This window comes from Triturus cristatus, chromosome 4_2 (genome assembly GCF_964204655.1).
Source record: "Triturus cristatus chromosome 4_2, aTriCri1.1, whole genome shotgun sequence".
Classification (NCBI taxonomy): Eukaryota; Metazoa; Chordata; class Amphibia; order Caudata; family Salamandridae; genus Triturus; species Triturus cristatus.
The window spans coordinates 190,534,367-190,558,170 of NC_140586.1; the positions used below are offsets into that span (position 1 = coordinate 190,534,367).

The 23,804-nt window shown below is 44.0% G+C and overlaps 1 protein-coding gene across 1 annotated transcript in view; it reads right to left on the bottom strand.

The window, feature by feature from the left end:
• The window catches only part of MCM5 (minichromosome maintenance complex component 5), a 28,218-nt gene extending 16,610 nt beyond the window's left edge, over window positions 1-11,608 (bottom strand). The window contains exons 1-7 of the mRNA XM_085601103.1: window positions 11,251-11,608; window positions 10,015-10,141; window positions 3,599-3,727; window positions 2,306-2,478; window positions 2,017-2,172; window positions 786-952; window positions 15-186 (exon numbers count right to left, since the gene is read on the bottom strand). Coding sequence (XP_085457229.1) covers window positions 15-186; window positions 786-952; window positions 2,017-2,172; window positions 2,306-2,478; window positions 3,599-3,727; window positions 10,015-10,141; window positions 11,251-11,435 — 1,109 coding nt within the window. The 5' untranslated portion in view covers window positions 11,436-11,608. The remainder of the gene's footprint in view (window positions 1-14; window positions 187-785; window positions 953-2,016; window positions 2,173-2,305; window positions 2,479-3,598; window positions 3,728-10,014; window positions 10,142-11,250) is intronic.
• Window positions 11,609-23,804: the final 12,196 nt, after the last annotated feature.

A 23,804-nucleotide genomic window follows, 5' to 3' on the forward strand; every position in this document is an offset into this window, starting at 1 on the left:
CTCAAATAACCCACCTCTTCCGGGAGCCTCCGAACAGGAGGCAGGCAATTGCCTTCTTGATGTCCGTGCTGCCGTAAATGGAAGGAGCTATGCTCTTGGCAACGGTCTCGTAGATATCTGGCCGGGAGGACAGTCGGCGGAACTCTTCTTCCTCCTGGGGGGTCACGGCACCCACAGCGCTGCGACCTGAAAGGAAACAGTTAACCAGGGTAAGACTTCACACTCGTGTTTCCAATGAGTACCTGATCCCAAGTTCTCTGAAAGAATGAGGTTGGCCTATAATTAAAGGCCTGACAACTTTACAAAAATCAACTTAAGACTTAATTGTTGCATACCTACCGACATCCTCCAACAAGGCTACATTTTTAGTGCACACCAATCTGGACAAAATGTTTACGCAAGTCAAAATGTGCAAGTTATCCAAACCCATAAGCCAACAGTTTTTCAGAACACGTGTACAATTGCTAAAGAGACATTCTTATAGCTCCACCCATGAAATTGCTTGCATCTGTGGAGGTAAATTCACTTCAGTGATAATCAAAGAGCATTTGTAACGCAATGCACTGTCACCCCTAGGGCTATCCGGGCGCTATGTTTCCGTCAAAGATCCAGGATTGGAGTCTTTTTCTGAAGTCACCCAGCGAAGGGGCTGTACTCTTTTCATAATCTTAATTTCCTATGTGCTGCATAGCTCAAAGATGCTCTCTAGGAGAAAATGCCAACCACTGGCTGCTACACACGAGAACCAACGTGCACTGCTGGTGCCTACACCACGCATACATCACCTGTGCCATCTGTGTCCACCTGGATGCCAACCACACGGATATAGGAGCTGCGAATGCCCACGCCAACTCGGTCACGTCCTTTGCTCGAAGTCATGCCAGACTTCTTGATGGAGTATATGCCCATGATGGTCACCCGATTGCCTGGAACCACTTTGTCACAGAGATACCTAAGCAAAGAGAAAGATTAGAGTTTAGGTACAGAAGCCAGTTTGGCTACGACAGTAAGGAGTATGAACGCCTAACGATGTAGCCCATTCAAACAGCATCTGCAGGACTTGGATGCACTGTATAACCACGGAACGACCCAGCCACTACTCTAAGCAAAATACCCAGAAAAAGTAACTGAGTCTATGGTCCTGTGTAAAGACAGACTGATTCATAAAACCGGTTTGGTCCGGCCTCAGAGGAATTGCAGGAGCTATTGGGATTTGAATGCAACTTTGATTTTTCTCAATAAAAGAGCCATGAGAAACATACATCAGCTGATCTGCCGGACTCTACCACACAAAAACAACCCTACCAAGACTGAGATTTTGGCAGACTACTCTGCCAAATGATTAGAGCAATGTTCTAGCCAGCATTAAGTTGCGAATGGATTGTGAATATAAACCTTGCTTTACAGTAGGAGGGGGGGTCTGGTGGAAGCCAGGTTGACATAAAGGAGCACTAGACTGGCTGCACATAGGGAAACAGACAGAAAACTGCTTATAAATCTAACAGATCAAATGCACACAACCGCAACTCACTGTGTATCACAAATATACACCGTCAGTGGGTGCTCCAAGTGATACTGTGGACCAATCAAACACTTCAATTACCTCGAACACATATTTGGAGCTGGACAATGTACTTATTGATTTTTTCTAGGCGGTAAATACCTAAATTGGCAGAAACCCACTGCAACCACCATACCACGTGCACCCAAACATACCAAAGTAGAATAGTATGCATACAAGGATTATCCAACTCAAAACACCCTGAAAGTAGACCCCAGTCTGTGACGGAATCCACAACACCAGAAGGTGAAGGTGCACTTCTAGACAAAGCAAAGACATACTAAAGCACTGTACAACTCTCCATAAAAAAAAAAAAAACACCTCCCACACACAAAAGCTTTCAGGGTCTAGAAAAGCTTGCAGGTTTCATACAGGCAACTTCAACACAAATCAATTTCTCACTGACAGCAAAGAAACCGAGGGCGTTCCCCAGCTTTCTGGAGTCAGGGCCTTACCTATCGCAGTACAGCTGCATGTGGCGGGGCATCTCTCCGTGGGGCACAGCGTCTGGCGACTCCTGCAGCTTCAGTGTCTGAAAGTCCACACACTTGCACTTGTCCGGCACTATAAAGTACGGATCGAGGGGGCACTTGGGACGCCCGGCCTGCTCCCTGGAATGAAAAGACACACATAAGATGGCATCCTGCTTCCACGAGGATGCGCGTCATCCAAGGGAACTCTCCACGGAGACCTTGGCATGCACACTTGCATCAGAATCTATTTGTGGTATACGCAAACCCTTACGTGTTACACTTGCGCGGCATGGCATATCCCTCAAGCCCCGGCCGCACCACGATGTTACTGATGACGTTCCGGCAGCTGCGGCACTGGATGGACATCTTGGTGGCCTTCGCACGGACAGCAGTGGCAGCAATAACGATACCAGGTATCTTCACCAGATGCGACATCTGCTCCGACTGTGGGTAAAGAACATGCGTTATCAGAAGCGGCGGGGAGCTCCGTAGACAGCAGTGGGGCTTTCTCAGTAGGTCTGCAAGAGAGCAGCCAGCAAATCAAAATAACCCCACTTTGATCCGTACCTCGAACGCCATTGGGTGAGCGAAGCGAGTAAGCCCTACCCGTTCTAGATGAGGTCCCTGATTAACGCCTTCCATTCATATTTAAGCCTTTCATACATAAATCCATCTCTCCATACTTTTATCCATCCTTTCACCATTCCATCCATCCTTTTATTATTAGTTTTCCATTCATCTATCCTTAAATTACCTCTTCCAAACATTCATACATCCTTATCTATCCAGGCTTCATCTATCCACCCTCTTTTTATAAATCCAGCAATCCACCCTTCCACAACTCCATCCAGGCGACCACTCATCCATTCACCCAGAAATCCCACTGAAGCCACTTTCTCCCTCATGCAAATATTGTTTTTACCCTTACATCCATCGGTCAATCGATCCATTTGCCTGTGCATCCACCCTTTCATCCTTTTTACCCTTCCTTCTTGTCAGTTTTTCTTATTTTCATATGCCCACCATTTCACTTTTCCTTCCAGCCCTCTTTCCCCTTAATTTCTTTGTTATTACTTTTACTTACTTGGCCCATTATTGATGTACTATATGTTTAAGAGCTTTTGCTTGCAGAGCTGCAGATAAGAAAGGCTCTTAAATAATTGAGCTACACCACCACTCCTGCTTAAGATGTTTTTTTTTTTTTTTTTTTTTTTTTTTTTTAAAAGGGAGGGCTCACGACGATGCTGGAGGTCTGTAGCCACCCTTCTTGTCAGAACCCAGGAATACTACGGGCCACGTGGGAACAGATATGTAAACAGGACACTTCTACTCAACTCTGCCCAAGAAGCAAGCACCTGCAAAACAGCAGATGCCACCAAGCACCACAGTTGTAATGGACACCTACAACAGAGTTCAGTGGTTGTTTTTTTTATGTTTGAGGAGTTCTATAAGCCAGCATCGATGGCACAAATCATTTTGAACCTGCGGCACCCAAATTCGAAACATTAACTAGTATAACTGCATTAAAAAAGTGACCATACAAATCCATTGCTTGGGCGCTCACCTTCAGGCTACGGATATTTGCAGGGTTAGCATCAGACTTGAGCATAACCTGGATCTCCTGCAGGGTCTCTTCGCCAGAAGGACGAGGACGGGTCACCTCATCCGCCACTTCTTGTGCAGCTTCTTCAAACTAAGGAGGGTGAAAAGAACGAATCAGCTTTCAGGACAAACAACCAGGGACCAGAAGCTCCACTTCAAATGAATAAGAGGTAGGCCGGGCGCACGTGTGTAAATTCACAGGTAGATCCAGTGTGCAGCACAGGAGCTCGCCGAGCTGGACAACAGCTATGGGACAGTTCCCTTGTTGCAGATTACTTCCCAGTCACAAGTGTAGGATACAGAGCCAGGATCCCTCAACACCATTATGACACCATTTTAGTTTTAAGAAGCGGCTTTTGTTTAAAACCGCTGCAGCAATTTTATACAAGAGCCAAAAGAGGACTTTATAAAAAATAAAAAAATAAACTAGTATTCCCGTTTTCATAGTTTTAAAACTTTCATTGAACTGGTGAGTTATTTCACGAATAACCAATAGAGCTGGCAAAAATCAGCTCAAGTATTAAACAATGGCCACCCCATCTGAAAATCCACATCCATCCGGATACGTGGCATGGGTGCTTTCAAGTAGAGATGGAGGGCTATGTAACCAATGTACAATCTTACTTCCTTTACTCTGTATTATCAGAAGTGATGCATCCCTGGTGTCCCAGGGTCTGCCCTACTATGGCTCTGCAACCTGTGCCAAGTACATCCCCTCCAGCACTTGACTCGCCGGGTAGCAAGAGTGAGGAGTCCCAGGAAGAGTGTGGAGATAAGCTATAATATCAAACTTCTAGGTCTGGTCCCTAAAAGACAAGGCTGGGGTAAAGTACTTTTTTAAAATCCCACAGCAATACTAAATACTACACAATTCAACTAAGGACACAAGACAGTAACCCTGGTGGCAGTCCTTTGCATCAGTACATCCACAGAGCCCCCTCACGCTAAAGCGTACATGGGTGCCACCTAAACAACAGTCTCACTCCCCCACTCTGAAAGCAGTTACTGAAGGGCAGGTCTAGTAGCTTATGCATTAGTTTACCTTCTACCTAGCAAACTGCTTTAAAAAAAATAAAAAAATATTACTAGACCTGCAGGTCTAGTAACTTTTAATAAGCTACTCAACATAACTATTATATTTGTCACGTAAAATGGTCTCAAACGGTGTGCTCCTAGGCAAATATTTTTTCGCAAAGTCGCCTTTCATCACAAGAGCACCTTAAAATTTGACTTCAGAATTTCCGCTGTACAAAAAAAAAAAAAAAAGATAGGCCTTGTTTGATCCATGTGTAATAAAAGTCTAGCTCACATAAGGTACACATGAACCCAGATTTGCTCCTTAGTTGACAGGACAGATGCCTGAATGTTTTAGCTAATCTGTGAAAACTCACTTAATAAATCTATTACTAAAGCGTGATGTGGTAGTGCACTATTTACAGACAGCACATTTTCCATGGAAATGGCCACAAACAAGCTTTAGCACCAACATGGAGTTTTACTACATAGCGTATAAACAACCTGTGGAAATTGGTTTTCAGCACAAATGTTTATTATTTGCACACAACCAAGTAAAGTTTTCTGAATGGTTTTCATCCTTAAAGTCGTTTTTAAGACGTGACGTAGAGACGTGAAGATCGAGTTGTAAAGAAATTTACTGTTTGGTCCTGAGGAGAACCCTATATTGAAGAGGGTTCGAAACACATCGACCTGGCGTTGTTGATTGCCAAACAAACATTCTGTCTAATGTTCTGTTGTGCATTTTTGTGAAGTTGGTATTGTTTAAATCGGAAGGCTTTGTAATTTGGTTTATGCACAAAAACTAGTAGCCAAAACTGTATGTTGTTTGGTTTGGCACCTTGGTCGAACAAATTGATAAAGGTGGCAGGAGAGTATGGGTGGTTGTTTGAGCTGAGTGAGTGCAGTATGATATCAGCGTGGTATGAAGCTTGTGGGTGTTTGAATTGGTGTGAATGAGACGAGTCCAGACTGTGGGATTTATGTTTATTTGTACGTTTCTTTAAAAAGTACGATCGTGCGCTTTTGTAATTTTGTACGCAATTGTTGAAATGTGATTTTCTAAAAAAAAAAAAAAAAGATAGTAAAAAAGAAATATCTAAGATAAAAACTATTCAATAGTTCCGGCTGTCATTGATGAGTGGGCATGCGCCATGTTACAATCTGTTTATAAAGGACTATCAGTATTGGCAATTTCATTGTTTGTTGTTGAAGGGCCGCCCTTGTTCACCCCCAGGGCATCTAATGACGTCAGTGCGTGGTTGGGGTGGCTGGACGCACTGTAATCGATTTGCCTCCAGAGCATCTAGGAGACAGGCGATTTTCTCCTCGTTTGTAACAGAGGTACCAGAAGGGGGTGGCTTTCTTCTGATGTCTCTGGGCAATTATCGTGCAGCAGGAATGCCCACTAGACACCAGGGCTTTTTTTTTTATTGATTGTCAATGTTGGGGAGCGGCCCCTTGGGGAAGGGTCACTTCTCTTTGGGGAGCAAGAACTTTGTCCGTTTCTGACCCCTTTGGAGGCAGATCGGCTTATATTTTTTATGTCTGTCTGCCCCACTAGGCCACCAGGGGTACGTTTATTTTTGCGATGTGTGGGAGCTGCCCTTTGGCCACGTGTAGCTAGTCTTTGGGGGTAGATCAGCCTTATGCTTTTAGACCCATCTGCTCCCAAGGGGGTGCAGAAGCCACTTGACACTAGGGGTTTTATTTTTGGGCAAGGTTGTTGTTGTAGGGAGCGGCCCCTTGGGCAAGGATCACTCCCCTCCTGGAAGTGAATGTTTTTGCTATATTTTTAGATATGCCCCACCCACCAGCTTGGCTGATTGATTGTGTGGGGACAGGCACATTATTTGCATAAGTAATTGTAATGTTTTATTTCTCGTTTTTATTCTAGTGCAAAGCTATAAATTTCGCTCTGTGATTTCTGTTTGTGGTTTCGACAGTGGTTAATCAGCAGTTTGCATAGATGCATGTGTTTGGTAAGAAAACCTTTTTTTGTCCTGTCTACTCCAAATGAGTATCATTGTCATGCATTAATGACCTTGTAAATGGTGTCATAATAACAGCATATTTAGCTTGTGTTTTATTGTGTGGGAAATTTTCCTTGGATTTGTGCACAATGTGCATTATGTTGTATTGGTAATATTATTTTTTAGTGGGATATCATTGGCCCTTGCTGTGGTTGTGCAGAGTAGGTGGTAGTGAGTCTAGCGGTCTCTGGCAAGTGAGTGGTATCGTTGGAGTATATAGTGTTTGTTGTTGACTTGTTTGTCAAGTTACCTTTATTAGTAAGGATTATGGCTAGCCGCAATATTACAGCTAAGCAGGTTGTTGGTATGCTTTTTGAATCTTCCTTGGACAAGGATTATGAGACGTACTTTGCATCTGAGGCAGAGGAGGAAGTGCAGGATTCTGGCAGTGAATTTTCTATCCGAAAGGAATCATCTGATGAAGCTACTCTCAATGTGGATGAAGTGCCTGTTTTAGGAGAGGACACTGATGTGGTGATAATGCAGCAAGAGGCATCTGGATTTCAGCCTGGGGCTGAAAGGCTTCCTATTGCAAGTGGTGGACTCCGGGTCGGCCCAAACATGATGCAGGTGGTGTCACCTGCCTCTAGTGGTGTTGGAGGGCATAGAGTGAACTTTTGGATGAAGTATTTTTTTGGATGAGATTGTTAAGCTGACTTACTTGTATGCTGAACAGTATTTGAATGACAACAGTGTCAGACTTAGGCCCCACTCTAGAGCTAACCCAGTGGACTCCCACAAATCTGGATGAGATGAAGAAGTTTTTGGGTTTAACTTTGATGGGCTTGATAAGGAAGCTGACCCAGTCTTCAAATTGGTCTACCAGTCCCTTGATGGCAACGGTCATATTTTCTGTAATCACAAGTCGTGAACAACATTTGTTTTTCCTTCAGATGCTGCATTTTGTTGATCATGCAGCAGCATTGCCATGAGATTACCCCGATTATGACAGTCTTTAAGATTCGGCCTGCTTTTGATCTCTTTATAGATCTTTTTGCAGAGATCTATGCTCCGGGGAAAGAAAAAGCGGTTGAATCTTTGGGCCTGTACAAGGGCAGTTTGGTTTTTAGGCAGTACATTCCTAGCAAGTGGGCACGTTATGGAACTAATATGTATCTATTGTCAGTAGTTCAGGATATGTCTATAATTTCCAGGTGCACACTGGTAGGGATTCCACTATTGGAGCATTCCAGCTGGTGTGATTGCCGTCAGTCATGTGGGTGTATGAAAGTGATGGGCCCTTGAATGGTGCTGCCTGTTGATGCGAGTGCTGTAATGTACTGGTTCCGCACTGGCGGTGTGAATTGTCTTTTGTATCACATACAGAAGGAGCATAAATGGCATATAAATAGGTTGGGGGCTTGCCGCTGCTTTACAGCTCACGAGCTGCAAGTCATTGGTTAAAGTTTTCCACCGTTCAATTATTAACAGTGCATTTCATTTTAGTGAAATTTCGTTTGAAACCTTCAATCACCCTCGTGCCAAATCCAACCAGTATGTGTACTTAAGGAACAGATGGATGGGCAGTAATTTGTCATTTCTGGCTTTCTCTGCCAATGTGTAGACATTTCTGAAAACTAGACACCTGGGGGGAATCCAGGGAAGTGTTGCTTGTGTGGAACACAGTGTTTTCTTACCCCAGCAAACCTCAAATTTAGCTTTAAAATACATCTTAAAAACACCACACATTTTCCTCACATTGCTGTCAACTTTAGCTTCACAAAACCAGTTTCTCTCACATTTCTGTGTGTGATCACCGTGCTGACACAAATTTCCTACCACCCAGGGTTCCCCCGTGGTCCCCAAAGTTAAATGATACCTCACTTGTGTGGGTAAGCCAAGGGCCTGCGACTGGGAAGGACCAAAAACATAGGGATTATGGGGATGGCACAGCAAGCTCCAAGCGCTATATTTTTTTAAATATGAATTTTAGGCTGACACTGCATTGGACAACCACACAAGTGAGGAATCATTTTTATACGAGTATAATTCACATGCTAGTAGTAGTATTGGTATCCAGAAATTTGGATGTGTGCAAATAACCGCTGCTTCTAAACTCCATGTTTCCATTTCGGGAATATAAAGGTTGCCCCATACCCATTTTTCACTCTACATTTTACAAAATGAACTGCGATATACCCCGTACATAATGAAAAAACAATACAAGGCGAAGCTCATTTATTGGCTCTGGGTACCTCAAGTTCTTGGCGAACCTACAAGTCCTATATATCCCCGCAACCATAAGGGCCCAGCGGACATAGCAGTATATTGCTTTAAAAAATCTGGCATATGCAGACAAAGTTACAGGTGAAAACGTATTAACAAACAGCCAATTTTTCCAACTCCATTTTAATGGCAATAGTCAGCCTGTTCCCGAAAGCCAGGGAAATAGTGATTTTAGCACCGCAAACCATTGGTTCCCCCCCATTTGGGGTGGGGGGGGGGGGGGGGGGTGGGGTTAGAAGAAAGAGACACTTTTCTGAAGCACGTTTTTGCCCCAATAAATCCCAAAACAAAATGTAGCTGTGTTTTGGCTAATTTCTCAGTCGAGGGGAATCCACAAAACCTGGGCACCTTTGGAACCCGTTGGATGGAAAAATTGGCGTGGATACCTTACTGGAGCCAAAGTGCGAACTACCCAAAATAGCACCAAAAAAAACAAGCATTGGCATAACCAATAGGTCTCGCCTTTGGGATCTTATAAGTGTTTAGCCATGCAACAGTTGCATAACTAAATACTTATAAGGTCCCAAAAGTGAGACCTATTGGCTATGCCAAGCGGCCATACGGCCGCGAAAGTGATCGCGATCAAACATCAAAGCGGCCGTGTGGCCGCGAAAATGAAAGTAATCGCGGTAAAGCGCGGCGCGCGCGCCCGTGCACATGCACTGTAGCTCTAGGCTGGCCTGGTAGCACTTTTTGGAGCCCTCTCAATAAGTCTCGCCAGACCAGCGCATGCGCTGGGTCAGGCGAGACCTAAAAAGGGCTTAGCACAGGGAGGGAAAAGGCCTAGCATCAAAGGGCTTAAAGGATCTTTAATGCTCATTCACTTTGTGAGTGAACAGAAAACCCATCCAGGCCCGACTGGGTTAGAAGGCCCTAAAAATAGTGTCCCTTGATAAAATAACTCGACATAGCAAAGTGTCTAGATTTCCCAAGGCCTGACATCTCATGACCTACAATAGCTATGATTCCCAAGTTTCATAAGCTTTGGTTCATTTAATACCCAACCTCACGATTCTTGACTGATACACCCAGTAAACTGCAAATCATGATGGCTCAATGTTCCACAATCCCCAGTCACGCGTGACGCGTCTTCTCCGAAGCTCACCAGCTGCAGGTGTTCTGTGGGCTGCTTGTATACGTAGTCAGCCAGGTCCTCGTCGAAGCTTGCCAAGTCCTCCATCTCCACCTCAATCCAGAACTCTCCCAGGTTATAGTGCCGTTTGAGCTCATCTCTAGAAGTCAGATATAAACAGGCACAGTGTCAGCAATGGCCTCCTAACTCTCTGCCCACCAAACGGGCTCAAAATTGCAGCCTCCCTTCCACACACCCCTCTTTATTGGCAGCAATACCATCCAATGACCATAGTGTGACGTTCTTCGTTCCAAGCCCTTTGTCCTTTGCACCTTATTTACCCCCCCAAGTTGACCAGCCCTTAACTGTATTTGAAGATCTGCTCCCCACCCCTTAACAATTGTTTTGCTCATATGTTCTTCTTGCCCCTGACACTTCCCTAAAGTGCATTAGGCATAGTCAGCCTCATCACTTCCCCAATATCGTTAATCACTGGTGCTCCCACTTCCCTGTAGCAATGGCTTATTTCCTATATTCTGCTAGTATGCCCATGTCTCTGTCCCAATGCCTTAACTTCATGTAGCAACGCTCCAATCTCTTGGTGCTCACAAATTCCTTCCCCAAGTGTCTTACGTCCCTGGCACACATGTCCAAATGTGTTTTTTCTCCTTTTACCCAGGTAGTCCCGCTTCCTTACCTTTCGTATACACTCTTCGCCACCGATGTTCCCACCTTGCTACACCACAGACGTATGCATTCTTCACAGTATTCCCATTTCCCTGCCCTACGCACTATTTACCTCTAGACCTGCGCCGATCAGAGTATAAAAACAGGACCACAAAAGCTTTCGTAGTTAGGTCATGACAGCCCATCCATCTCTGAAAGCAGTGTCAGACTCCAGCCAACGGAGAAAATGCAATGGTTGCACAACGGTCCAGAACACCATTACTACTTATTCATCCCATAGCTTATGCCCCATTTTCTCCAATCGGGTACTAGTTCCAGCTCTCGATCCAGATGAGATGCACCCAGTATGACCCCCACTACTATTACCACCTCTCACCCCCACTGCATTGTCACATTTATCTTAGCACTCCCACGTCCGTGACAATGCCATACGCTTCTGCTACTTGGCATTTCCCGCCCCATGTGCTATATATACCCAAACTCTCCCACCACCAAAGTCCATGTCCGATAGCCCCACTTAGACACCTCTCACGGACCCCGCTTTCAAGCAGTACGTTTTAATTCTCTCTCCAAGACCCTCACCGGTATTTGAAGCTTAATCCTCCCCGATCGCTGCCCTCACGGTACTGCCGGAGAAAGTCCTTCAGCCGACGCTTCACATGGCTTCGACGAGCGGGCGCCTCGTCGCCGGTCCCTCCCTGGGAATCGCCACCCAGGCCCCCCAAGCTGTCGCTGAAAAATACCCCCGGCTGATCGAAGCCCGACATGACTATAGTGTGCAGACACAGAAACAGCGGCTTGAAACGAAAAGACTCGCGCACGATGTTAGTAGCCCCAGAGCGACTAACCTAGGAGAGTCCTCGGGCCAGTACCAACCAATCGTAGCAGCCGCTGGGTTGAGCAGATGTAGGCTGTAGCCAATCACAGAGAAAATCGCTGCAATAGGCGGAGCCTCATCACTCTTTTTCTGCTTTTTTAACGCGCGAATATAGCTCGCAATTTCGCGGCAAAAAATGAGGCACCTCCCTTATGATTCAGGATTGGTCCTTTGTGCAGTCTCTTTCCCGGTCATTCGTTTCCGCTATTGGTCCGTGAGAAAGGTGAGATGAAGAGAGAAAGAGAGAGATGGCCTTGTTGGCGCGAGATTCGTTCTCTCAGACGTTCTGGCTAAAGCCAACCCCGCCTACCAACTGCTTGGCGCGAAATTGTATAATAAACAAAATGGAGGCGAGCGAGACCCGGTCACAATCAAAATGGCGCCGAGTGGAAATTCGAATGTTCATGTCTCAGGCTAGAATGCACTGTTGTGAAAAACTGACCTGCATTTTTCAGGCTTGTCCTGCAATTGCGGTTTCTGTCCTGCTCCTCGCACGGAGGTCTTTCGGAGTCTCCAGTTTCCGCGCGTTTTGTTTTCTTTTCTTTTAACCCTCTCACAAACAGGACAAGTGACTTAAACTCGTTTCTGCACCAACAACTAAGTGCCTGTGGTGACACTTGCAGATAACACTGAATGTGTGATTAAAAACCATGCTATGGGGCCCTTGGGAGTTTGCACTTGGTGTTTATTTATTTCCTGAAGTTTGTATCAAAGAGCTTACATATTGACAGAGGCTGTTGCCACTTTTAGTTTAATGTCAGCATGACCACTATTTTAATGTCTTGGCTGGTACAAAACAATGAAAAATCACCTAAAGGCAGGATCTCCTTCCTCTAACAAGCCCTTAAACATTTCTTTTTACTATGGCAAACTTTTATTGTAATTACAAAGCACGTATCCCTGCAGAGGCGTTCAAGAACTTTACGGTGTGTAGCATGTTTCTCCGGAACTCAAGGTTAGTGGTTAATCTAGTGGTTATTGTGGATAGTGGTGCTCTCAGGAGAAAATGTAATGCATTTACTCAAGGTACTTTGAGATATAATAATACAAGGTAGGAGTGATCATTGGTGTGGGCTAAGTGGTTTCAGGTGAATGGTCGGTGATATAGGCTGGTGGAGATTAGGTTATGCTAGATTACAAGGACAGAAGTTTAAAGAGGAGAGGTTTTGTGATCTATGAAATGAGGTATCGGCCAATTGCAGAATTAAAATAGGGTCTGAGACATGCTGGCATGAGACTAAGAGTAGAGTATACTCAGAAATAAGTTATGCCGACAATGGAAGGTAAGATGAGGGTCACTCTTAAAGGAGCCAGGTTCCACCTTCTACACTTACTCTGGAAACCCTGGTCGATGGCTCTTTGGCGCCTGCTTAAAAGTGCGGAGAGTAGAAAAATCGTTGACCAATTAAACATTACAAAAGAAGTGTGTGTGTGTTTTGCTTGAAATTGCACTTTGTTAACATTTGCTCTAACAGCACATTGTGGTCAAGCGCAACCGCCATATCTGTAGTATCCCACTTCCAAGCTGTGCTACTCTAAGGACCTATTAAAATGCAAGAATCAATAAAGTAGCAAATTTAAAGTGTTCTAAAATTGGAGCAAAAATTGACAAACAAAATTGGCACCTGAGCATCTTACAGAAGCCTCCTACTTCCTATAGTGCTTACAATTCCACGTTTTGCAGCATTGCAATGTAGTTGTTGCTGCGATAGTGGGCTAGTATGTGCCTTATTTGTCAAACACTGATGAAATGAAGCACTGAAGGCAAAGTGAGCCCGGTGCCCACCTGCTCTTACTCTCTCACTCAGGCAGACTTGTCTGCTCCGTGCCCTAGCACATCCACTCACTGCAGCGAAGGAAGTAGGAAGACGAGGACATGGCCAGAGTAACATAGCCAGTCGCCATGTGGGTTCAAAATAAAGACGGCAAATGACTGCCCCCGTTCTTATTTCCACTTCAAGTTGCCTTTCATTTCTGCCTGCAATGGATGTTTATCTTGAAAACACATCCCACTGCCAGTCGATGTTGCTCTCATTTTCTTGAATACAGAGATGGAGTGATATTCAGGTTTAATATAGCAAGGCAAAACGCCGGGGAACAGGGGACTGCGTTCTCTACTTCCCTGCTCTAGGATGCAGTACAAATGATACACGTAGAAGAACGAACAAAGGCTCTGACCAGCCTGACATGCGAACCTTACAGCAGAGTGCCTTGATTTCACTTATGAAATAGTGTACTTAATAGTCAGCTGCTGCAATAAGAAAACACATCTGCGTCAAAATCAAGTAAACAAAAATTGAGGAAATACAGATAACAGCACAACTACATTTACAGGCTTTTAGCTAACCAAAGGCCTCCAAGCGTTTCCCTTGCTTATAGAATTTCTTTCAGCCCTCCTGATTGGCTCTGAGCTCTAGCATGTCACTGATCTTGCATTGTTTACCATATTGTAACATCTAGTTCTCCATCGGACAAAAAAGACCATAAATCTTCTTGTCCACAATAAAAATGAATATGTCTCAGGCATCGGGCGATATGAATCCCACCCCCTTGGATAAATTACCATGCTTCTGTTTTATCTGAAATGCTACCACCTATAAAAGAAAACTCACTACATTATTTATGGAGTGGCTTTAACAGGTACCTTATTACTTCAAGTTAAATGTTATGAATATGAACCACACAGGACATTTCAAAAGCACCTTTGAGGGCAAAACACTCAGGAGAATAGGCTGGTTCCATTATCTTGGTGTCAGGCTAGACTGCAAGCTCTCATGGTCTTACCAAATTCAGATAGCAGAATTTGTGAAGGGCAGGCCATGGATGCTATCCTTTGGTGCAACACAAAAAGTGCAGATACCCAGGTTTATAATATAAGAACAGTTGCTGCATTCGCTCTGGAGCTTTAGTAACATGTCTCATTTAAAAAGAAAATGAGAATGGTTTTTAAGTAGTCACCTACAATTGAGCACTGGTATATCAATATGCTCATTAATGTTTGAGCTGGGCTTGAATTGTATATTGGACTGGATTTTATTGTGCTACGTTTTATTGTGGATGGGGCTACGCAAGAACCCATGTGCAAATGTATATCTGAGATCAATGCAAGAAGTAATGATCATGGACAACTTTAAGAAATGCTGTTGGCTGGATGACGAGGAGGTTGCCTAAAATGGATTGCATGCAGTGAGCTGTGGACTAGCCCTACATTTAATAAGTGAACTTACATCTGACCTCATTAAGGAAAGATATTGACAATCCAAAGAAGAGAAGTTCTGCATAGTGTTAGGGAGGGCTCCTTATTTTCTAGATATCTTGCAAACCAGCCCCAGTGTGTCTGTGAAGTACATCTAATGAAAATATAGCCCAAAATCCGCTGTACATGGTATGTAAAGTTTAGACTTTTGCACAAAACGATTTGCATATATGGGACGTCTGTTCGGGGCTCACTGTATCTTAACCTACAAGAAAGCTAGAGCACTTTGCCACAGGACTGATTTACCATTGTTTTAATGCACCTGAAGTACATGCCATATTAGCTTGAAAATGTTTCAACAGTTAATGTTACTGTTTTATTCTTAAGTTTAGCATATTACAGTTTAAACAATTCTTGTTTTACTATTTCTAGTTTGGGAGATTGTCAAATGGGTTCAGTCAGAGGGATGCTCCGTCAGGTCACCTTTTGGTCTGTGATATATCTGGTGTTGAGTGGGTTGAGCATTTCTCTTCAATCTATCATTTAGTCGAGGATTATACCCGCAATGATTTGTTGAGAGCTCACTTAGGGAATTACCTCCCCTCCAGATCCCCCTGGAAGAAGTTTAATCAGCCATTTGGCCAGAGTTCGTCAGGGAAAGCAACTGGGACCGATGGGATTCCTATGGATCTCATAAAGTTTAATGTTGAGATTTGGGACCCTTTCCTCACTAGCCTGTTTAATACCTCTGTATGCACAAGTTATCTATCTTATAGGCGCACTCAATCATAGTTCCTAATTTCGAAAAAGGGGACCATGAATCGCTAAAGAGATACCAGACTATTTTCCTCATTGACAGCTTGGTAAATATTTTGGGGAGGGCAATCTTTAATCACATGCAGACCTGGATCAGTCTTAATAATATTCTGTCCCTATGTCAGCATGGTTTTCGCCCAGGTACAGTGGATCAATGTCTGAACCTGCACTTGATCCTTGATCCTAGGGAAATATACCATTGCCAGGCACAGCCCGCTGTACCTGGCCTTAATGGATTTATCCAATGCAATCAACAGGGTAAACGGGCCAAAAATATGGTTGGCTTTACTTGATCTATGAGCTGAGGTTCGCCTGGTGAATTTTGTTTGTACAGCCTGGATGATAACTTGGGGGGCAGGGTGGGATATGGTTGTGCAAGGGAAACTACTGGGGTTTTCCCCTCCATCTAGCAGTGTACGTCAAGGGTGCATTTTGGCTCCATTACTTTTTATCATTTATATAACTGAATTAAACACCCATCTGTCTGCAGCTGCTAGAGACATGCCTAAAATATTCAACGTTTCTGTTCCTGCGTTATTACATGCAGACAATGCTGTTTTAATGGTCCGTACTTGCAGCACCCTGCGGACGCTGGTTGAATACTTTATTGCGTTCATGGGGAACCTAGACACGCTAACTAATTTTGGGAAGTTCCATATAATTTTTTTTTTTTTTTTTTTAAATATATTTTTATTGCAGGAATCAGTAAATCGTTACATAATCGACCAGCATTATATAACAAGCAAGATCAATGAGACACAACCCTCCGTCCCCCCGCCGTAAGTTTCTTACACAGCCATTCAGCCCACAACCCTGGGGTCGGGCGGCGAAATTCAATGGGGGCTCAGAAGGATGTCGAGGCTGGTCCGGATGATCCACTGTCCGTCATCTGCTTTTCCAAACAAGCCTATAAACCCAGAAAGAAAAACCCCACCCTCAAAAACGCTACGAACCAAAGAGAACCCACCCAACCCCGCCATCAGCGCACGGCAACAACCTCAACAGGATCTGCTAAAGGACCCATGGGGAAAGCAACAGAACTGAAAAGTGCAATCGTCTATCGGGACTTGGGGCGAGCTGCTTCCTCACTTTCAGAGTCGCTGGGGGCGCAATAATCCCTAAGGGCCTGCACTAACGTCTCCCACTCCAGCGCTGCCTCGGGAAGTTCCATATAATGGCAGATGGTCCTTTGAAAAAAAATTAAGATCCCTTTAACCTTCAGACCAGTTTTTGAGCTCTGTACAAAATTTTAGCAACTTCGGGGTCACTTTTAATTCATCAGGTTCTTGGCAGCCCTAGGTACATTCCCCTATGTAAAATTGAGAAGGGCACCAGGTTCTTTATTTAACTTTGTCCGAGAGGTTGACAGAGCAAAACAAATCTGCTTAAGCCTCCCATTCCCAATAGGACAGCCATTTTCAAATGTACTTCCTGAGCAACTTCGAGATCTCGGTGCCAGAGCACATCAATGTTTGGGTGCAATGCTTGATAAGTTAAGTGCTCGAAATATAGCTACAGATGTAACACACTACAATAACAAGCTAATACTTGAATTCCAGTGTAAATCGTACATACACATTGCATATCATTTGGGTCAAATCCCAAAGGCCCTCGCCACACAAAAGGGTCATCAGACGTAGCACTCAGTAAGGCTAACCAAATTTGTGGTATCCAATATACCTTATAATACAACAATACCATTATCCCCCAAATATATGGAGCCTGTTGCAAATAGTTCACATTAAGTAGGCCAAAATATTTTTTCATCTGGACATCCGTACCAGTCCAGATGATGTCATCGATATATTGGCCCCAAAATTGTACAAGCTCGGTCCATTCGGCAGCCGGCATTGACCACGCATGGATGTGTTCCACCCACCCCATGAAGAGATTGGCATATAATGGCGGACATTTCAAACCTATCGCAGTCCCTTGTTGGCGTTTGTACTAGTCCTTGTCATAAAGAAAGTAATTATTGTCAAGAATTAGATCAACCATGTCCAAAAGCATATCATTATGATTCAACAAATCAGAGCTCTTGAGTGGATAAAAAGAACTCCACTGCCATTTTCCCCAAATCCTTCATGATGCAAGTGTAGAGGGATTCAACATCCAATGTGACAAACCACATTGATTCCTCCCATGGTTGATCTTCAAATTTACTGAGTATGTCCATGGTATCCCTAATATAAGAAGGGAGATTACGAACCAAGGGCTGCAGAAATGAGTCCACAAACTGTGAGAGGTGTCCAGTCATGGACCCAATTCCAGAGATGATAGGACGGCCCGGCAGGAAATGTCCTTTCTTATGTATTTTTTGAAGTAAATATAAACATGGAAATCTAGGGTTACTGATTAGGAGAAAGTTAAACTCAGAAGACAAATATTTTTCCAGTGCAACAGTTTCTCATTTATTTGAACTGTGGCCAAAGTACAGGGATTATTGTGTAACTTTTTTTAATGTGGTATGTTGTTTAACTGTCGTTACACCTCTTCCTCATAATCTCTTCTGTTCATTAGAACCACGTTCCCACTTTTGTCTGCCTCCCTTATCACTAAGGAATCATTCACTTGAAGGTTATGTAAGGCTGCCCTCTCTTCTGTCGATAGATTATCCTTATGATATATTCTGTGATTGGAGCATTTTATCCTCCGAACAACATAAATAGTTTGTCTCCAGAATATATAAAAGACTTCTATGCTCTTAAGGTGGGACCCCTTAGGGGTAAATTTACTATGGGCATGTAGGCCCCTATCACAGGTATAGTCTTGTGTTATATTAAGACTCTCAAATATATGATCCAATGAAGACTACTTATCAGTGTCTGGAGACAGATGTCTTTAATGTGTGCCACTGTAAATTCTGTAGGTGTCACTGTGTTTCTCACTTTCTCACCCCTATATTCATTGATGGCAAGATGGCATTTAAGTTTAAATTTCCTAATGAATTTGTATAGGTCCACATGTAACTCTGAAAAGACACCATTTGATACCGGACAGAATCCAAGGCCTTTATTAAATACCACATTCTCATGTATAGTCAACTCATGGTCTGAAAGATTTACTACAAGATCCTCTTTTATAAGCCCTCCTAGGAGCATATCTGTTCCATCAATCTGGGTTGCTCCCATTATTTTCTCAACTGTTTCTTTTGTTTCCTGGTTAGAACTCTGTTTTTGTCTTCTATTCCCCCCCCCTTTTCCTGGTTTTACAACTTGTCTTTGCTTTTTGTTCCCAATATGGAATCTTTAGTACCTCCTCTAAAAAAGTCGAAGAACTGGCCCCTTGTGCTTCAATATCTTTATTTCTACCCAAGCCTTGTTCTTCCAAGACAAGGCACCCAAACTGCTGTTAATGCTCGACACACTGCCTGTATCAGCCAAAGGCGGTGAGATGCCTTTCAGGACTTTTACATCATCAAAGCATCAAGCAAATGTAAAAATACGCCCCTTCTCACAGTCCCTATCATCCCTCATTATTTTGCTCATCTTCCTTACCTTTTTCCATCGCTTGATGAGCAATAATTTGCTCTTTCAAAATGGAGTAATTCCTTTTGGTAGCTTCTTTTAGATTTAAAGACTTAATATCCTCCTCAAAATCCTCCTCCAAGATCTTAATCTCATCTCTGAGTTTGGAGCATTTCCTCTCCGCTTGCTAAATTAATATTTTCATAATTGGAAATGATTAACTGTGTAAGTTGTCCTCCCATTCTAACAATAAATCTGGATCAAGGTCATCACATTTGGGGAATGTAAGGATCCTTAGACCCCTGGATACTTTTTTTGTATTCCTATATAGCAATTTAGAGTGACCCCATCCCGCCATTTAGAAAGTTCGTTCTTTTTCAAACGTTCTAATTTCTGAAATTTGGACTTCAATCCTTCATTTTTATTCCCTACACCAGATGCCACTTGTCAAATCTCACTATTGGGCTTAAATAAGTCCATAGCCAATTCTCCTCTATCGTAGTCAAAACTCATCTTTTAAGTTTAGAAAGTAAATGTAGACCCGTCCAGCGTAAGTCAAGGTTTAAACCGGGAGAGGTCATTCAGGACTGCCTTAGCCTTGATAGAGGACTTTTAATTCCTTGGCTGATGTACATCGAAAAGACTTTTAGTGATATTGGATTGTCTGAATTGTTTACCTCTCTGGCAAATATATATAAATCGGGCAAGGAGCTGGTGAAATCTCGCTATTCAGAATTTTGTGCTTTACAAAGACATGAGGAGGTTTTTAGCAAGTGCCATCAATGCAATTCCGACATATTTTTAGCCATAGGAAAGGTGGCGTTTTATTTGCAGCCTGAACTCTCGTGGTGGGAAAAGTTGCTACTTTTAAGATTGAGAGCGGGTAACGTATAGTGTCTTTTGTGTTTCTCTGATGACTCTAAGGTCTGGGGGAGCCATGTACCAGCATGCCCATGTGATGGGGCTACAAAATAATAATTACTACATTTTTGTTTTTCCATAAATGTTATAAAACTTTTTTTAAACTTATCTCAAACTCATTTTGTAAGCTCTTGCATTTAGGAAATTATTATTAGTTTTTTTATTTTGTATTTTTATATATGCAATAAACAATAAAGAATAAAACAGTGCAATACATTGCCCTCCTCCGCCCTCCACCCTCTAATCTAAAACTAAATGCATTTGCCACAAGCAGGAAGATCTACTTGCCCTTTAACAGTAATCACAGTTTTAGGCCCACGCTTGCCAACAAAGTATTAAACTTTCAGACATGGTTCTGGCCTTGATTAAAAAAAATACTTAAAAGTGCATGTACATAAAGTGCAGCGCCATAAATCATTGTGGTACAACATATCTAAGGTATATGTTAATTGATAATAAAGTGATTAATGCCAATGTGAAAAATACGCAATCTAACGCAATAAAACAAGATTAGTGTAAACAGAGTAGACATTTGCCAGGTAAGGTCGAACTTCCAGCATTTCAAGTGCAAAAATACAATACTTCATTCATCATTTTTCATAAAAGTTTAATTTTTAGGATAAGACCTTTCTGTAAAAAAATAAAGATAAAATGCAGCTCAACCAAGCTCTAGGCTCGGTGAAGATTCGCTTCCATCCCTGTGATGTACTAGTAGTTTGTCTGATTGAACCAACTTGACAGAGGTTCCCATATGACTAAACCCCTCTTTTTGGCCCAGATACCTTTTTTTGCATAGATAGCCTTTTTGAGGTTGCAAGTAGCAACTAGTCGGGCCAACCACTGTGAAAATAAGGGGGGATTTGAGTCTATCCATGCCGATGTTATGCATAGCCTGTAAATTGTCATGGCAACAAAAACTAGGGCCCCACCGCTCTTCCTATCAACAGTGTCTTGTATACCCACCAGGATGGTCGTGGGGGTTAGCAGAATATCTTGTACTAAGACTTCCCTTTGAAAGTCTTGGATCTTGTTTAGCAATGGCCCAAGTTCTACACAAATGGCAAACATGTGAACAGAGTCTGTGCTAAATTCAGCACATCTAGGACAATACGTGCCTTTGCCTGTCCCTCATTTCGCAATTCTGCTAGGTGTCAAAAATTGAATAAACAGGTTTGTAAAACTGTGCCTGTAGCTTGGCAGATAACAAATCGGTCTGAGTGGATCGCAAAGCTAGGTAAAAGACGTTATTAGTAGTATCCAATTTCTTTTGCCATTTGCTTGAAATTCTGGCCATGTCGTCAGGCATTAGGCTATTCAGAGTGGAATAGATACACCCGATGCGAGGCGTAGTATGCTTGCATAGTCTGTCAATAAGATCTTTTTGGACGAACCCTGTGGGCCCACCAGCCTTGCATACCCAAAAATCCCCAATTGCAAGCTATTTGAAGGCCTCATTATGGCTCAAGTTGTATTGGGTATTAGGATCGTCAAAAGTCCGGATCCCTTCGGTCGAATACAAAGCCCCTAGTTTAAGTATGCCAGAATTGAACCAATTCTGAAGATATGATATCCCGAAAATTGCCCCACCATTCGCGAGAAATGTATTTTGTATGGCGTTAACCTGCGCAAACCATGAGCGCGGGATAGAATAAGGGACATTTTGAAGACGGTACAGGATCCGAGGTAGTGATACCATCTTGAAGATGGCTGAGCACCCATATAGAGACAGGGGAAGGGAAGACCATATCGCAGTCTCACTGTTGAGGCTAGCCAGCAGTGGAGTGAGATTATGGGCCCAGGAGATTTTGGGACACGAGAACACAAAGATACCGAGGTATTTAAATCCGTCGGTGACTTTTCTGTGTTGCTCAACTTAAGCTGCCGAACCTCCGGGTTGTCGGCTGAATAGCTGTGTTCCGGATTTACTGAATAAAGGTTTTTATAAATAAAAAAAAAAATAATAAAAAAAAATCCGTCGGTGACACGGGAGAGTTGCAGAGCCCATGTGTCTCGGCCTTGGTGGCCGCACACTGGATAAAGGATGGATTTGGCTGGCTTCGCGTGCAGGCCTGTAGTGCTTCCGAATACTCTCAGGATCTCTAGGATGCGCGGCCCTGAATACCAGGGGTGTGTAAAGAAGAAGAGAACATCGTCTGCATATAGCGCGATGCGGTCCGAGTGTGACTGCGACCATTCGAAACCTCGAAGGACCGGGTCGTTCCTAACCCGTGCCGCCAGAGGTTGGATCGCGATGGCAAATAATAAGGGAGACAGAGGGCAGCCCTGCCTGGTGCCTCTTTGGATGGGAAAGGAGGAGAGGCGGTGCCCGGCTATCCGCACTGATGCTGTTAAGTCAGTATATAATAAGCGTGTAAAGGCAAGGAATCGCGAACCGAAGATGATGGCTTCTAGTAGTTGAAAAAGGTATGCACAACTAAGGGAGTCGGAGGCCTTATTTATATCAGCCAGAAGCAATGCGGCCGGTCGGCCCAGTGCTGGAGCAGCTGCTATGGCGTTATGAACCCTGCGTATATTATGACGTATCGCTCTCTGGGAAATAAATCCTGACTGGTCGGGATGGATCAGATCTAAGACACAGGATCTGAGGCGATCAGCATGGACCTTTCCCAATAACTTAGGTTCAAAATTAATAAGGGATATGGGACGATAGGAGGAAGGGTCTTCCGGAGGGCACCCTGGCTTGAGAAAGAGGACTATTTCAGCATGCCTCCAATCTTGAGGCAATATGGAGGCATCCAAGGCCTCGTGAATTGCGGCTAGGAGGTGAGGGCCCAGTAGATGTATATTTGGCCGAAGGAATTCCATCGGGAATCCGTTGGACGGCCAGGGGCTCATCCCGGGTGGAGCGCATTGAGGGCCCCCAATAGCTCGTCTAACGTGATAGGGGCCTCCAGACAGTCTCGCATGGAGTCTGGAAGTTTCCGTGGCGGGATTCCACGATGAGCGCGGCCGAGATCTGCTCTTGCCGAGCGTAAAAAAAGTCTTAAAGTGCCGCGCAAATTCTCCAGCTACCCCCTCTGGCGATGTATAGAGGGACCCATCAGTGCCGCGGATAGTGGGGACCGTCGCCGGAGATTTATCTGTCTGACAGAGTCGGTGGAGCATTGTACTCGATTTATTTCCCCATTGGTATACCCGGTGTTGTGACGCCTCCCAAATTTCTTTAGCCTCGCTCATTAGATATTGCTGCAATTCCTGCTGTGCCAGACGTAGATTGCGCTGGATAGCAGGACTAGGATCCATATTGAGCTGCGCTGCTAGGGCCATCTGACGTGATTCTAGGGTCGCCAATTGCTCCCCCCGTAAACGTTTTTCCTTGGTGCGGTAACCTATCTCGGCACCTTGGACAGTCGGCTTTAGGGCCTCCCATAATATGCATCTCGAGGGGGTGGATGGAGTGTTAGAATCCAAATACTCTGTGATAGCCGTGCGGAGCATATCCTGATACTCTGGGCATCGGAGGTGCCAGGGGGACATGCGCCATCGAAAGGGAGGTCTGCGGGAACTCGTGTGGAATCGTAGGGCGACTGGAGAATCGTCAGAAAGCCCACGGGGAGGGTGCGTTACGTGTGAGAAGCAGTGAATGTATAAGCGGGGAACAAAAAAATAGTCGAGTCTGGATTGCGACCCATGGACCATAGAAAAGTAAGTGTAGCTCTGTACGGAGGGATGGTATTCCCGCCAGACGTCCGCCCAGCCCAATGTGGAGGCCAGAGTGCTTAGCCTAGTGGTATTTGGTGCTAATTGAGGGGTCGCGTTACGCTGTCTATCCAACGGTCCCATCGTGTCATTCCAGTCACCCCCTAGTAGTGTTAGACCCTCCTGAATGTCTCCCCAC